This window comes from Staurois parvus, unplaced genomic scaffold, assembly GCF_062004578.1.
Source record: "Staurois parvus isolate SC_StPar_1 unplaced genomic scaffold, SC_StPar_1.0 ptg000195l, whole genome shotgun sequence".
NCBI classification, from domain to species: domain Eukaryota; kingdom Metazoa; phylum Chordata; class Amphibia; order Anura; family Ranidae; genus Staurois; species Staurois parvus.
The window spans coordinates 655,001-672,423 of NW_028317991.1; the positions used below are offsets into that span (position 1 = coordinate 655,001).

A 17,423-nucleotide genomic window follows, 5' to 3' on the forward strand; every position below is an offset into this window, starting at 1 on the left:
TGAGCTTCAACTCTGCCTCCTGACACATGACCTCTAGCTGAGCCTCAGCTCTGCCTCCTGACACAAGACATTTAGCTGATCCTCAGCTCTGCCTCCTGACACAAGTCCTCTGCCTGTGCCTCAACTCTGCCTCCTGACACATGACCTTTACTTGAGCTTCAACTCTGCCTCCTGACACATGACCTCTAGCTGAGCCTCAGCTCTGCCTCCTGACACAAGACCTCTAACTGAGCCTCAGCTCTGCCTCCTGACACAAGACCTCTAACTGAGCCTCAGCTCTGCCTCCTGACACAAGACCTCTAACTGAGCCTCAGCTCTGCCTCCTGACACAAGATTTCTAACTGAGCCTCAGCTCTGCCTCCTGACACATGACCTCTAGCTAAGCCTCAGCTTTGCCTCTTGACACAAGACCACTAGCTGAGCCTCAGCTCTGCCTCCTGATATAAGACCTCTAGCTGATCCTCAGGTCTGCCTCCTGATATAAGACCTCTAGCTGATCCTCAGCTATGTTTTATAGCAAAAAGTTAAAACATATTTTTTTTTTCAAAACTGTCGGTCTTATTTTTGTTTATAGCGCAAAAAATAAAAAAACGCAGAGGTGATCAAATACCACCAAAAAAAGCTCTATTTGTAGGAAAAAAAGGGACATACATTTAATTAGGGGGCAGCATTGCATGACCGCGCAATTGTCAGTTAAAGTAACACAGCGTTGTATCGCAAAAAAATGGCTTGGTCGGGGGGGGGGGGGGGTAAATCTTCTGGAGGGCAAGTGGTTAAAAGGTCTAAATTTAGAGTAAAGGAAGATTCAAAGTTCGGACAATGTTTCTATTTGTGTCTTTGTCTGTTCTAGTCACAGCCCTACTTCCAAGTTTCTTGTATAGGCATCACAGGGAAAGGAAGTGAGGGAAAATCCCTCCAATGGGGTCGGGGGCAGAAAGAACAACATTTTGAAAATGTAATCTAAAACTAAAATTAAAATAAGATGTTGGCTGAAGTTTGGCTTTAACCTCCTTAGCGGTATTCCCGAGTGTAGCTCGGGGTAAAATTTGAGTAGCAAGAGCGGTAACCCTGAGCTACACTCGGGCTTACCATGCGGCGTTGCTCAGGGGGTCCCTGCAGCACTTACCTTGTCCTTCGCTCCCGCGATGTGTCCCCTGCAGCGTCCCCGGCCATCTCCTCCGGCCGATGCCGGCATCCGGCTTCTGTGTTCTGGTCCCTGTGACGTCGGGACGTACGGGCGCCGGAACCGGCGGCAAATTTGAAATTTTAAAAAAATGTCATTTTTGCTGTCATTGCTGTTTCAATGCATTTCAGATACATTTTGTCCCGAGTGCTTTGTCCGGCGCCCTGCCTGCATTTTGACTGTTCTTTCTGCCTGGAAACTTAGAAAAGTCCATGGCGTCCAAAAAGCATCCCTTTACGTCAAAAGCTGTTTTAAAACCGCGATAGTAAATCAGAACCACTTGCAGAATTGAGTGATAATGATTTGTGGGGGAAATTCGTCATCAGACACTGAAAACGACTTTGCGACTTTGCTCAGCGATGTGCGAATTTGCCTCTGTATTTCAAATTTCAGTGTTTTTGGTTTGATTATATTATTGAATTAAATTTATTATTATATTATTATTTTTTATGATTATTTATTAAATTATAATTTATGATTTCGTTTCAAATTTTATCATACCCGGGATGTTTACTAGACTCTTGTTCGGACAGATTTCAGTGAGTTATTCCTAAAAATTACAGGCCTACAATAAAAAACTACATATTTCCATGCAAAAAAATGGTACCGCTTTCAGCACAAAAAATCGGAAAGAATCATACCGCCAGGGAGGTTAACAAGGTTAATATTACATATCCCAAATTGTTAAATTGTGTTATTAACATCTTTGTTCTATAGGTAAGTTGTAGTCTAGTTTATAACTTGTGAGATGTTTTTTTTTCTTGAAGGTTTTGAAACAAACCTGACGTCCAATATCCGCAGGCTGATTAGGTAAAGCCACCCGTGTAATTCCTGGCAGATCAATCAGAGTCAGGTCTGGGACATCCGGAGACACAATTTCCAAGGTGATCAGTTCATCGTTGACTCCATTCCCTTCACCAGCAATGCAGTTTTGTGCTAAAGAAAAAAAGTCAATAATTCACACATTAATAATGATTTTATCCTCCGGCACTATAAAGTGAAAAATATATAACAAACAAAGCTGCTAACACCCAAACCTACACCTATAGGTGAAAATAGTGCTAAGAATATAAATATATTGGTGCAGCGCTAATACATAAATGATCATATAACCACATATAATAATACAATAATAAAATGTGAAAAAAAAATCATAAACTGTGACACATATAAAGTGATCTGATCCTCTCTGGGATCTTGAGGTGACAGAAAAAACGTGAAAAACACGCGGTTCTAATTGGACCCAATTTAGTGAACACACGCAGAAAATGAACAAACAAACAACCCAAATCCCTGATCGGGATCAGTGACCCTGAGGAAGTCACGTGATAATCGGGACGTAATGCGTAGGTACGTGGTGACGCAAGTGATTATTTCTGTATTAGCGCTGCACCAATATATTTATGTTCTTAGCAATAATTAACACATGCCATAGTTATTTCTGCATTGAGTCTCAACTCTGCCTCATTACCTCTACCTGAGTTTCAACTCTGCCTTTGGACACAAGACCTCTAGCTGAGCCTCAGCTCTGCCTCCTGACACAAGACATTTAGCTGATCCTCAGCTCTGCCTCCTGACACAAGTCCTCTGCCTGTGCCTCAACTCTGCCTCCTGACACATGACCTTTACTTGAGCTTCAACTCTGCCTCCTGACACATGACCTTTACTTGAGCTTCAACTCTGCCTCCTGACACATGACCTCTAGCTGAGCCTCAGCTCTGCCTCCTGACACAAGTCCTCTGCCTGTGCCTCAACTCTGCCTCCTGACACATGACCTTTACTTGAGCTTCAACTCTGCCTCCTGACACATGACCTCTAGCTGAGCCTCAGCTCTGCCTCCTGACACAAGACCTCTAACTGAGCCTCAGCTCTGCCTCCTGACACAAGACCTCTAACTGAGCCTCAGCTTTGCCTCCTGACACAAGATTTCTAACTGAGCCTCAGCTCTGCCTCCTGACACAAGACCTCTAACTGAGCCTCCACTCTGCCTCCTGACACAATACCTCTAGCTGAGCCTCAGCTCTGCCTCCTGACACAATACCTCTAGCTGAGCCTCAGCTCTGCCTCCTGACACATGACCTCTAGCTAAGCCTCAGCTCTGCCCCCTGACACAAGACCTCTAACTGAGCCTCAGCTTTGCCTCCTGACACAAGACCTCTAACTGAGCCTCAGCTCTGCCTTCTGACATATGACCTCTACCTGGGCCTCAGCTCTGCCTCCTGACACAAGACCACTAGCTGAGCCTCAGCTCTGCCTCCTGATATAAGACCTCTAGCTGATCCTCAGCTCTGCCTCCTGACACATGACCTTTGCCTGAGCCTCAACTCTGCTTCCTAACACATGACCTTTACTTGACCCTCAACTCTGCCTCCTGACACATGACCTCTACTTGAGCCTCAACTCTGCCTCCTGACACATGACCTCTACCTGAGCCTCAGCTCTGCCTCCTGACACATGACCTCTACCTGAGCCTCAGCTCTGCCTCCTGACACATGACCTCTACCTGAGCCTCAGCTCTGCCTCCTGACACAAGACCTCTAGCTGATCCTCAACTCTGCCTCCTGACACAAGTCCTGTGCCTGAGCCTCACCTCTGCTTCCCGACACATGAACTTTGCCTGAGCCTCAAATCTGCCTCCTGACCTCTACTTGAGCCTCAACTCTGCCTCCTGACACATGACCTCTACCTGAGCCTCAACTCTGCCTCCTAATATGCCTGAACTTGTGTGTGTACTCCAAACACTATTTAAGTCACTACCAATTACACACAGTAGTGCTGAATAATGACGTCTAAACCAGATATTTCATTTTTGCGTGAGCAGCTGTACAATTCTTATATCCCTCAGACTTTCCAGTGATAGTTTCTCAGCATAAATTGGTTTCTTTAACCCACCACAGTATAATAATAGAATAGAGATTAAAGGTCTAATTTATAGGTATACATGTCCAACAAGTGGTTGGGTTGGTCATGTGGCAAAAGGCAAAGTTGAGGCTCAGGTAGAAGTCTTGTGTCAGGAGGCAACGTTGAGGCTCAGGTAAAAGTCTTGTGTCAGGAGGCAAAGTTGAGGCTCAGGTAGAAGTCTTGTGATAGGAGGCAAAGTTGAGGCTCAGGTAGAAGTCTTGTGTCAGGAGGCAAAGTTGAGGCTCAGGTAGAAGTCTTGTGTCAGGAGGCAACGTTGAGGCTCAGGTAAAAGTCTTGTGTCAGGAGGCAAAGTTGAGGCTCAGGTAGAAGTCTTGTGATAGGAGGCAAAGTTGAGGCTCAGGTAGAAGTCTTGTGTTAGGTGGCAGAGCCGAGTCTCAGGTAGCTTTTAGCCCTGCATTGGACATGAGGATGCTGAGTAACAGTCCACAACAAGAGCTTAGGGGATTACCACCTGCTGGGGAGCTGAGGATCAGGTAAATAAAACTGCTTTTTCTGTCCCACAAAAATTAAATGCTTGCAGTTACTTTTCCCAGAATTGGGTTTCAAGCTTCTAAAGTGTTGCCTCACAAATTTGGAAGGTACAGAGCACTGAGAAGCAGCTGAGTCCTTGATCTCAGCAGTATATAACTGGCTCATAACTCTTCTGATGGTGGACTGAGATAGGTCGTGCTTGGTCATGTCGTCATCACCATCACTTACTAAACTCTGCGACAGCTGCGGGCCACGGGTCCCTGCTGAGGATTAAACTGGAACAAAGCTAAGACTGCTATTTCTATAAGCCATTTTCTGTATTCAAGTTAAAAGGTTAGTTCACCTTTACAAAAAAAAAAACTGTCTATGCAAGAAGATAAAAACAAACTGTGCAGCTTTGACCAAGGTTAAATAATGGCCTTTCTATAGGTGTAGGGTATTTATGTACCTCCCAAAGCCTGAATAAAAAACTCCCAGAGATGGCATCATCCCATCCTGCCTTGCTGCTAGGACTTTGCTAAGACAAACCAAGCCAATTCAACCCCTCTTGCATTCTTTCCCTCTCTCTCCTGTTGCTCCGAGTTCAGGGATGTTGCGGTCGTAGAGATAGTGCACCACACATGCAGGGGGGGGGGGTTACAAGCTTGCTCCTATGATAGCAGTAGTAGGTCCAACAATAATGAAGCTCTGCTCCAGGTTGGTCCGCCCGTTATCTGCTCCAGGTTGGTCCGCCCGTTATCTGCTCCCGAAATCCTTTGGTGCTTGCCTGGTTCACAACCGAGAAAACCTCAACCATAATGTGGATGGCTGCACACTATTAGAAGGAATCTCCAAAACTTTGATTGAACAATGATCCACAGATAAAACATCACAGCACCGGACCTCAGGGGGATAGGTTGATGCGTTTCACACTACAGTTGTGAGTAAGCACTTCTTAGTATGAAATGCATTAAAATATTTCCTTGAGGTCCGATGCTGTGATATTTTTTTGTTTTTATTTGTAGCCTCCCTAGCGATTATGTCCATATTTCTGTGCTCAAAGCGGTACATTTTTTTGCATGGAAATATGTTGTTTTGTTATTGTAGGCCTGTAATTTTTAGGAATAACTCACTGAAATCTGTCTGAACAAGAGTCTAATAAACATCCCGGGTATGATAAAATTTGAAACACGAAATCATAAATTATAATTTAATAAATAATCATAAAAAATAATAATATAATAATAATAAATTTAACTCAATAATATAATCAAACCAAAAACACTGAAATGTGAAATATAGCGCCAAGTTCGCACATCGCTGAGTTCAGTCGCAAAATCGTTTTCAGTGTCTGATGAGGAATTTCCCCACGAATCATTATCACTCAATTCTGCAAGTGGTTCTGATTTACTATCGCTGTTCTCTAGCCGGTCTAAAGGGACGCTTTTTGGACGCCATGGATGTTTCTCAGTTTCCAGGCAGAAAGAACAGTAAAAATACAGGCAGGGCACAGGACAAAGCACTCGGGACAAAATGTATGTGAAATGGTTTGATACAGGAATGTTATACTATGTGATTTTAGTGTATTTAGTGAATGTCACTTTTTGTCATTTTCAAATTTCCCGCCGTTCCGTCCCCCGTACGCCTCGACGTCGCAGGGAACGGAACCCGGAAGACGGATGCCGGCATCCGCTGGAGGATATTACAGGGGACACTGCAGGAGGGACATCGCGGGAGCGCAGGACAAGGTAAGTGAAGAAGAGATCCCGGAGCAACGCTGCAGTGTATTACCGAGTGTAGCTCGGGGTTACCGCTTGTGGTGCTGAAACTTTACCCCGAGCTACACTCAGGAATACCGCCAGGGGGGTTAATGGTTGATTTTTTTTTTTTTCAGTGATTGAACTGGATGGACTTTTTGTCTTTTGTTCAGCCAGACTAACTACGTAACTATGTAGTATCTGTGGATCACTGCTCAAAGTTTCGGAGTGTCCTTATAATAGTGTGGAACAATGCACATTATGGCCGAAGTTTTCTCGGTTGCGAATCAGGCCAGCACCTCCTTGTAAGGATTTTGGGAACACATAACAGGGGGGCCAACCTGGAGCAGAGCTTCATTATTGTTGGACCTATTACTGCTCACTACTGCTATCACAGGAGTGAGCTTGTAACCCCCCCCCCCCCCCCCGCATGTGTGGTGCACTAGTGTGTGGCCATCCACTTTATGGCTTCTTGCACACTAGCGGGCTTTTTAAGCTCCTAGAAGCTATTAGAATATTTTTTCTGCTCCTAGAAGCTAATAGTTTTATCCTATGTGTCCATGCAGATAAATTATATATATACTGTAGGCGGGCACTAGAAATAAATCAGTGAAAAGCTGCTAGCACGAAAGGTAAAGGTAACAACACCTGTAAAATATATGGTATAAAAGTGCAGCGCTTATATATTAACCACTTCCAGTCCGGACACTTTTACCCCCTTCCGGCCCAGGCTAATTTTCAGCTTTCAGTGCTGTCGCACTTTGAATGACAATTGCGCGGTCATGCAACACTGCACCCATATGAATTTTTTAGCATTTTTTGAGACAGATAAAACTTTATTTTTGGTGGTATTTATTCACCAGAGGGATTTTTATTTTATTTGCTATATAAATGAATAGTCAAAAATTTCGTAAGAATTTTGCAAATAAATAATCTTTCCGCATAAATCTTGGCCAAAATTTATTCAGTTATTTTAGCAAAAAAAAAAAAATCCAAATTAGTTTATAACCAACAAAATTATAATTTTTAAAAAAAATTTTTTTTACATTTTTATTATTTATGTTTTGTTTGTTTTTTTAACATACTGTCACCCTAGCAGTACAGTGTCACCATAGTGACACTGTACTACTTGTGGGGGTGATGAAGATTTTTTTTTTTTTTACACTGATTGCTCTTACACCCATAAAGGCTGTAAAAGCAAAAATTTCTCCTTCTCTCTGGCTGCATTCTTGCAGCCATTGAGAAATACTGTGTGAGCTGTGATTGGTCACAGCTAGTCACATGGTACAAGGCTGTTGTGAATAGCCTTGTACCATGTGATCTCTGTGATCATTCACAGATTTCACACGTAGTAAGCAATGATGTCAGGAAGTGGCATCTTGCTTACTACTGTTCACGTGATCACTGATTGGCCAATCAGTGATCACATGATCGGGACCTCGCACAGAGGTCCCGTTCAGTAATCAGTCTGCTGCGCGCTCCCAGGGAGCACGCACAATCCAAAATGGCGGGAGCCATTTATGAACGGCAACCCGCCCCTGCACTGCCACCGTCCGGCCAGTGGTTAAGTGATCTCAGGTGAACTTTGTATTGATTCACTTGACATCACATAATATAGAAGCACTGCACTTTTATACCATATATGTGTCCATGCACATGATTTTATGCTAGAATCATTTTTCAAGCTTCAGTGTTTAGGAGCAGAAGTAATAGAGTTTTTGGAAGTGTTTCCCTGGCAGAAAAAAAAATGCTAAATGCTCCTAAATGCTTCTAACAGCTTTTTCCAGCTTTTTTTTTTTCCATTTACTGTAAAAACGCTACTACAAGCCGGCACAAAAATGCTATTTTTGTAGCGCTTTTTGAGCTTATAACAAACTCTATTGTGCCTACAGTTATAGTGAGCAGTAATAGCTGAGAGTGTCTTAGGAACATCCTAGTAACAAGGCAGTATGGGATAGTGCCACCTCTAGGACTTTTTCAGTCTGGCTTCGGGAGGTATGTAATTGGCCTATACCTATAGCAAGGGCATTATCCAACTTCAGTCAAAGCTCCACAGTTTGCTTTTATCCACAGTCACCCCTTACCTGCATTGGCAAAGGTGAAGGTGAACTAATTCTATAAAGTGTAAAGACATCTTGGGTCAGGCAGAGCCTATTTAAAGTGTTCCTAAACCCCAGACCCTGCATTCACTATATCCGGTCTCCCCGGACCCTGCATTCACTATATCCGGTCTCCCCGGACCCTGCATTCACTATATCTGCTCTCCCCGGACCCCGCATTCACTATATCCGGTCTCCCCGGACCCCGCATTCACTATATCCGGTCTCCCCGGACCCCGCATTCACTATATCCGGTCTCCCCGGACCCTGCATTCACTATATCCGGTCTCCCCGGACCCTGCATTCACTATATCCGGTCTCCCCGGACCCTGCATTCACTATATCCGGTCTCCCCGGACCCTGCATTCACTATATCCGGTCTCCCCGGACCCATGCATTCATTATATCCGGTCTCCCCGGACCCTGCATTCACTATATCCGGTCTCCCCGGACCCTGCATTCACTATATCCGGTCTCCCCGGATCCTGCATTCACTATATCCGGTCTCCCCGGATCCTGCATTCACTATATCCGGTCTCCCCGGACCCATGCATTCATTATATCCGGTCTCCCCGGACCCTGCATTCACTATATCTGGTCTCCCCGGACCCTGCATTCACTATATCCGGTCTCCCCGGATCCTGCATTCACTATATCCGGTCTCCCCGGACCCTGCATTCCCCATATCTGGTCTCCTTGGACCCTGCATTCACTATATCTGGTCTCCCCGGACCCTGCATTCACTATATCTTGTCTCCCCGGACCCTGCATTCACTATATATGCTCTCCCCGGACCCTGCATTCACTATATCCGGTCTCCCCGGACCCTGCATTCACTATATCCGGTCTCCCCGGACCCTGCATTCCCCATATCTGGTCTCCCCGGACCCTGCATTCACTATATCTGGTCTCCCCTGACCCTGCATTCACTATATCCGGTCTCCCCGACCCTGCATTCCCCATATCTGGTCTCCCCGGACCCTGCATTCACTATATATGCTCTCCCTGGACCCTGCATTCACTATATCCGGTCTCCCCGGACCCTGCATTCACTATATTTGGTCTCCCCGGACCCTGCATTCACTATATCCGGTCTCCCCGGACCCTGCATTCACTATATCCGGTCTCCCCGGACCCTGCATTCACTATATCTGGTCTCCCCGGACCCTGCATTCACTATATCTGGTATCCCCGGACCCTGCATTCACTATATCTGGTATCCCAGGACCCTGCATTCACTATATCTGGTCTCCCCAGACTCTGCATTCACTATATCTGGTATCCCCGGACCCTGCATTCACTATATCTGGTATCCCAGGACCCTGCATTCACTATATCTGGTCTCCCCAGACTCTGCATTCACTATATCTGGTATCCCCGGACCCTGCATTCACTATATCTGGTATCCCAGGACCCTGCATTCACTATATCCGCTCTCTCCCCGGACTCTGCATTCCTTATATCTGCTCTCCCCAGACCCTGCATTCACTATATCTGGTCTCCCACAGAACATGGAAATGCAATTATTATAGTACATTTAAACTACTAAATAACTTTTCTCATCAGCAGTATATAGCAGTCTTGTGACTTCTATCAGTGTCCAGCCGAGCACTGGTTAAAGCTTGTAGGAGGAGTTTTCATGCTGCTCTAGGAGGATGCAGAACCCCGGACCCTCAGTCTGGACAGTGCTGATTGCTGAGCATGTACAGAGTGTCTCCAAACGCTATGTCTTATCAGGAGATACGAGGGGGGCACTGGAAGATCTGATAAGTCTTCATGTTGCTCTAGGAGGATGCAGAACCCCTGACCTCTGTCTTGACAGTGCTTATTGGCCCTGTTCTGATAACATGCACTCTCCCACAAAGAAAAATAAATAACCTATCAATACACACCAAACTGAGCATGTGCAGAGTGTCTCCACAGCTATGTCTTATCAGGAGATAAGAGGGGGGCACTGGAAAAGCAGAGAAATTAGGATCAAACAGGCTTGTAGGAGGAGTTTTCATGTTGCTTTAGGAGGATGCAAAACCCTTGACCTCTGTCTGCACAGTGCTGATTGGCTCTGTTCTGATCACATGCACACTCACAAGAAAGAAAAAACCTCTCTAGCAATACACACAAAACTGAGCATGTGCAGAGTGTCTCCACACACTATGTCTTATCAGGAGATAAGAGGGGGACACTGGAAGATCAGAGAAATCAGGATCAAATAGGCTTGTAGATGGAGTTTTCATGTTGCTCTAGGAAGATGCAGAACCCCTGACCTCTCTCTGGACAGTGCTGATTGGCCCTGTTCTGATCACTTGCACTCTCCCAAGGTTAGGTTCCACAGTGAGTATAACAAGCATGCTTTACTGTATATACAGACTGATTTATACTGTTGTGGGTTTAGTAATACTTTAAGTAAATACGTTACTTTTTATCCTTTCTCATCTTGTTTGGGTCATTATTCAGTAGAACAATATTAAGAGGCTTACATGTAACCTGTGTGGGACAGTTGTGGTATTACTAATATGTTGGTATAGTCCCACCCTTTATATACCCTTCTACGATATGACATTATATTTGGAGGTAGTTGTCACAGCATTACATCCATACAGCCACACAGAGCGCTTACCCTTCCGGACTTCATCCTCCACTTCAGCTGGGCTTTCAATGTCTATGGATTCCCCCTGATAGCTGATTTTGCCAGACCACTCTATACCCTTCAGGGACTTTTTCAGTTTGAGTTCCAGAGGACAACGTGTGACGATACCTGCAGGAAGTGCGAATAAAATCATTTTACAAAGTTTTTCAGCGTCATGTTATTTTCATTTAGTGTGTAATGTAATTAAAATGATTCCAAGTACATTAAAACAAAAAGTGTGCAAGTTCTTACAGTTTGTCTTGTTTAACTGCCCCCCTATTTTTAACGAAAAAAAAAGTGATGGGGAGGTAGAAGTCTGTTTCTGGTGTGTCATTTCATAAAGTGCAGCTCTGCTATCACTAAGAAAATCAAACCTCTATATAAAAAAAAAAAAAAAAACCCCATAAAATTTTCCCGCATACTGGAAGTATGTTGTGAACACTGATACTAATAAATCACAGCAACAACCTAACATATGTAATAAAAAGAAATAAAAAATGCAATTGCAATCAAATATAATCAGTAAATTAAAGTGATTCTAAAGTATAAAATGTCTATACTTACCTGTTGTGTGCAGTGGATTTGCACAGAGCAGCCAAGATCCTTCTCTTCTCAGGTCCCCACATGCTCTCCTGGCTCCTCCTGTCTGTTGGGTGTCCCCACAGCAAGCAGCTTGCTATGGGGGCACCTGCTGCTCCGTGTGTACATTCACACATGGAGCCGTGGCTTGGCCCTCGCCCCCCCCCCCCTTTCCTCATTGACTGACCGGCTCCCGTTTGCTGTCTCAGCCAGTGAGAATGCAGAGACCCGAGGCAGAGGCGGTCCTGCAGATTGCTGGAGGCTCAAGTAAGTATTGAGGGGGCTGGGGGAGCTGCTGCACACAGAAGGTTTTTTACCTTCCTGCATAGAATGCAGGAAGGTAAAAAACTATCAGCCATTTTACATCCATCTCCAGGGCTCATAAACAAGTGCTCTTGTGCTTCAAATATGTGGGGCGCGATGATGTCACTGGCCCTGCTGACGCGTGGCATCACATTTGAGAGCCTCTCTCTCACAGCAGAGAAATGGGAAACTAGAAAATGAAGGATCATTAATTTTTTCCAGGGCACAAACAGCAGCAGATTCAGGATAGTGGGAAGTTGAAATGTAGGATTGTTACTGAACTGACTCTGAAGATGCTTACAGTTGAATGACCCTACCAACCTTGCACCTTTGGGCCAATCAGGTTCAACGATAATCAGCCAATCAAAGCCACCACGTTTATGGATTATGGGAGGAAGGCAGCACACTCAGGCAACTAATGCAAATACGGGATGACGTGCCAATACTAGAACATGCAGGAACTTACCGCTGCCTCTGGGAAGACACACTCCGGACAGAGCCTCCAGCACAGAGCTTTTCCCAGAACTCTGATCACCAATCACAGCGATCGCTGGTAAGGCCAAGTCCTTCTCCACGCCCAGCGCCCTCAGCGAGTCAATGAGATCAATACAAGGGCGGATCTGACTTTCATACTGTTGACTCAGAATATTTTCTGCTAGTACCTTAACAATATAAGAAGAGAAAGATGTTTGTTAATTTTTGATTTCTTTAATTCATGTATTTATTATTTCTGCACACCAGTTTGTGCCTCCAAAAGATCTTAGGACCATTTTACAAGGATGGCAAAGGGGAGGTAAAAGCAGGCAGCTAATCTGCATTTTTATTGCACCCCAACCACCCACCTAAATTCTGACTTTGCAGCTGGACAGCGTAGTTCACATGCTATGGCAAGTTTACTTTAGCTTGCAGAGCTTGACTGGTGGCACCTCCTGTTGAACTTGCCCATTGGGGTGAATGGGACCACACCACAACTGTGAGGCGGCCCACTGGCTTGCAGTTGTAACACGGTATTTTAATACAAAATACCCCTTGGGATGAAATTAAGAAAAAAAAAGCCACTACCCTACTGCTGTCTGAAAAGCGATCCACACTGTATCGCTTTTCAGAGGGTGGTAGAGATTGCCATCCTTGTGAAAGAGCCTTTACAGTCTAAAGTCCTTTCCCTGATTATACACAGACAAATGACCAATTTAATACCCTTACCCCAGTTATAAAGACACAAACCCATGAACAACCTAGTGTCCTTACCCAGCTATAATGAAAGAACTACTCCAATGCCCGAACCACAGTTAGACTAACAAGTGACCAATCGAATGTCCCTATCCCAGGTATACCCACAGGACCAATCAAATGTCCCTATTCCAGGTATACGCATAGGACCAATCAAATGTCCCTATTCCAGTTATACCCATAGGACCAATCAAATGTCCCTATTCCAGTTATACCCATAGGACCAATCAAATGTCCCTATCCCAGTTATACCCATAGGACCAATCAAATGTCCCTATTCCAGTTATAAAATATAAAATAAAGTGAGCGCTCATTAAGTAAAAAGAAAATATCAATAAAATAAGCAGCTAATGGCACAAGAGGGGATCACAACCTCCTCTGATTGTATAAATAGATGAATAAAGTGCAGCGCTAAAGCATATCAAAAAAGTTCGTTCTTAGAAGTTCATTTCTGTCATTTCTACTGGATCCTTCTAGCTGTGTACACCATAGTATTGATCGGGATATCTTATGAACTTTTGACAACGAACTTCTAAGAACAAACTTTTTTGATATGCTTTAGCGCTGCACTTTATTCACCTATTCCAGTTATACCCATAGGACCAATCAAATGTCCCTATCCCAGTTATACCCATAGGACCAATCAAATGTCCCTATCCCAGTTATACCCATAGGACCAATCAAATGTCCATATCCCAGTTATACCCATAGGACCAATCAAATGTCCCTATCCCAGTTATACCCATAGGACCAATCAAATGTCCCTATCCCAGTTATACCCATAGGACCAATCAAATGTCCCTATCCCAGTTATACCCATAGGACCAATCAAATGTCCCTATTCCAGGTATACCCATAGGACCAATCAAATGTCCCTATTCCAGGTATACCCAAAGGACCAATCAAATGTCCCTATTCCAGTTATACCCATAGGACCAATCAAATGTCCCTATTCCAGGTATACCCATAGGACCAATCAAATGTCTCTATCCCAGTTATACCCATAGGACCAATCAAATGTCCCTTTCCCAGTTATACACATAGGACCAATCAAATGTCCCTATTCCAGGTATACCCATAGGACCAATCAAATGTCCCTGATCCAGTTATACACATAGGACCAATCAAATGTCCCTATCCCAGTTATACCCATAGGACCAATCAAATGTCCCTATTCCAGGTATACCCATAGGACCAATCAAATGTCCCTATTCCAGGTATACCCATAGGACCAATCAAATGTCCCTATTCCAGGTATACCCATAGGACCAATCAAATGTCCCTATTCCAGGTATACCCAAAGGACCAATCAAATGTCCCTATTCCAGTTATACCCATAGGACCAATCAAATGTCCCTATTCCAGGTATACCCATAGGACCAATCAAATGTCCCTTTCCCAGTTATACACATAGGACCAATCAAATGTCCATATCCCAGTTATACACATAGGACCAATCGAATGTCCCTATCCCAGGTATACACATAGGACCAATCGAATGTCCATATCCCAGTTATACCCATAGGACCAATCGAATGTCCCTATCCCAGTTATACCCATAGGACCAATCGAATGTCCCTATTCCAGGTATACACATAGGACCAATCGAATGTCCCTATCCCAGTTATACCCATAGGACCAATCGAATGTTTATATTCCAGGTATACACATAGGACCAATCGAATGTCCCTATCCCAGTTATACCCATAGGACCAATCAAATGTCCATATCCCAGTTATACACATAGGACCAATCGAATGTCCCTATCCCAGGTATACACATAGGACCAATCGAATGTCCATATCCCAGTTATACCCATAGGACCAATCGAATGTCCCTATCCCAGTTATACCCATAGGACCAATCGAATGTCCCTATTCCAGGTATACACATAGGACCAATCGAATGTCCCTATCCCAGTTATACCCATAGGACCAATCGAATGTCCCTATTCCAGGTATACACATAGGACCAATCGAATGTCCCTATCCCAGTTATACCCATAGGACCAATCGAATGTTTCTATTCCAGGTATACACATAGGACCAATCGAATGTCCCTATCCCAGTTATACCCATAGGACCAATCAAATGTCCATATCCCAGTTATACACATAGGACCAATCGAATGTCCCTATCCCAGGTATACACATAGGACCAATCGAATGTCCATATCCCAGTTATACCCATAGGACCAATCGAATGTCCCTATCCCAGTTATACCCATAGGACCAATCGAATGTCCCTATTCCAGGTATACACATAGGACCAATCAAATGTCCCTATCCCAGTTATACCCATAGGACCAATCGAATGTCCCTATTCCAGGTATACACATAGGACCAATCGAATGTCCCTATCCCAGTTATACCCATAGGACCAATCGAATGTTTCTATTCCAGGTATACACATAGGACCAATCGAATGTCCCTATCCCAGTTATACCCATAGGACCAATCGAATGTCCCTATTCCAGGTATACACATAGGACCAATCGAATGTCCATATCCCAGTTATACACATAGGACCAATCGAATGTCCCTATCACAGGTATACACATAGGACCAATCGAATGTCCCTATCCCAGTTATACCCATAGGACCAATTGAATGTCCCTATCCCAGTTATACCCATAGGACCAATTGAATGTTCCTATCCTAGTTATAGACATGGGACCGATATAATGTCCTTATCCCAGTTACATACTGTGCATAGGACCAATCTAACGTCCCTATCCCTATGGCCATATGTCTCCTGTGTAGTTCTGCACTCCTGTGATCCAGATTCAGCCAACACAGTCCTCTGTTGACTGATGTCACAGAGCTGGTCCAGGCTCTGCAGGGATCCCGACAATGTAGGGATTCACCCAGATGCCTGGCAGCTGTCTCATCCTCTCAGCTCAGCACCAAGAGCCAGAGTTAGCTGCATCCACCCCCTCCATAGCCCAGCGCTCCAGTGAGTGCTGGAGGGACAGAGCATAGAGCGGTAACTATCATGGCTCTCTGCTCAGAGCGGACCCGAGAACTGAGCGATCTTTGATCACTCAGTTCTCAGTGTAGAGCTGGCAGGGGATAGGATGCAGAATTAGATCAGCGCTGCAGCCACCTAGGTGAATATACGTTTATTTTTTTCAGATCACATTAAGGCTAGGTTCTGATATGTGCAGCCGCACCACCCACACAGAAGAATGCGGACCCGCGGGCGTGTCCCATTCATTTTAATGGCACGCCCCCCGCACTGGAAATTGCGACCGCACTGGGAACTGAGGTTCCCGTGCGGGCTGCGGTTTCCAAAGCAGTGCAGGGACTTCTTCCTTGCGTGTCCCGGGGCACGGGAGTCCATTCAAATGAATGAGCTCTTGTGCCCACGCAGGAACGTGAATGTGAATCAGGGCTTCAATATTACCATTTTATATATAAAATCACAATTTGATAAATATTGGTAGCAATAAATCCAAATAAATGAGAAATCAGAGGCTTACTTACACAGGTATCATCATTCTCTGCCAAGGGTATTGTCGACTCCTCAGGTAAATGATCAGAGAGGTCTGAAAAATGATGTCAAGGAAATATTTTAATAGGAAACATTTGGTGTATTTGTACCATGCATTTTGGCACATTACTTCGCTCGTGTGTTAACCACCTTCCATCTGGCCGTTGTATATCAACGGCCACACGGTGGCAGTGCAGGGGCGGGTGGCCGTTTATAAATGGCCTCCCCGCCCCCTGCTTGTGCGCGCTTCCTGGGAGCACGCAGCACCGTGATCCGGTGCCCGCTGTGTCCTCCGGACACAGTGGAACACCGATCGTCATACGGGACCTCATAGTTGGTGTCAGTGGAAGAAATAGTGTCCCATAGTTGGTGTCAGTGGAAGAAATAGTGACCCATCCTGTCTGTCTATGAAAGGAATAGTGCCCCACTGTTGTTGTCAGTGGGAGGAATAGTGCCCCATCATTGGTGTCAGTTTGAGGAATGGTGCCCCATCCTGGGTGTCAGGAGAAGGAATTGTGTCCCATTGTTTATTGCCAGTGGAAATAATGGTGTCCCATCCTGGGTGTCAGAAAAAAAGGAATGTGTCCCATTGTTGGTGCCAGTGGAAGGAATAGTGTCCCAGTTTTGGTGTCAATGGGAGGAACAGTGCCCCATAGTTGGTGTCAGTAGGAGGAATAATGCACCATCTTTGGTGTCAGTGAATGGAAAAGTGTTCCCTCGTATATATAATTGGAACGAATAGTACCCCATCCTGGGTGTCAGTGGAAGGAACTGCATCCCATT

At 44.8% G+C, this 17,423-nt stretch overlaps 1 protein-coding gene across 3 annotated transcripts in view; it reads right to left on the minus strand.

Annotated features, from left to right (window-relative positions):
* Nucleotides 1-17,423, minus strand: part of LOC149461645 (interferon-induced GTP-binding protein Mx2-like) — a 62,957-nt gene that overhangs the window by 34,915 nt on the left and 10,619 nt on the right. For all 3 annotated transcript variants that reach the window (XR_016312782.1, XR_016312783.1, XM_089677875.1), the window contains exons 3-6: nucleotides 16,634-16,695; nucleotides 12,386-12,581; nucleotides 11,029-11,166; nucleotides 1,965-2,119 (exon numbers count right to left, since the gene is read on the minus strand). Coding sequence is in view for 1 of the 3 variants with exons in the window: in XM_089677875.1 (XP_089534001.1) it covers nucleotides 1,965-2,119; nucleotides 11,029-11,166; nucleotides 12,386-12,581; nucleotides 16,634-16,695 (551 nt within the window). In the remaining 2 variants the exon portion in view is untranslated. The remainder of the gene's footprint in view (nucleotides 1-1,964; nucleotides 2,120-11,028; nucleotides 11,167-12,385; nucleotides 12,582-16,633; nucleotides 16,696-17,423) is intronic.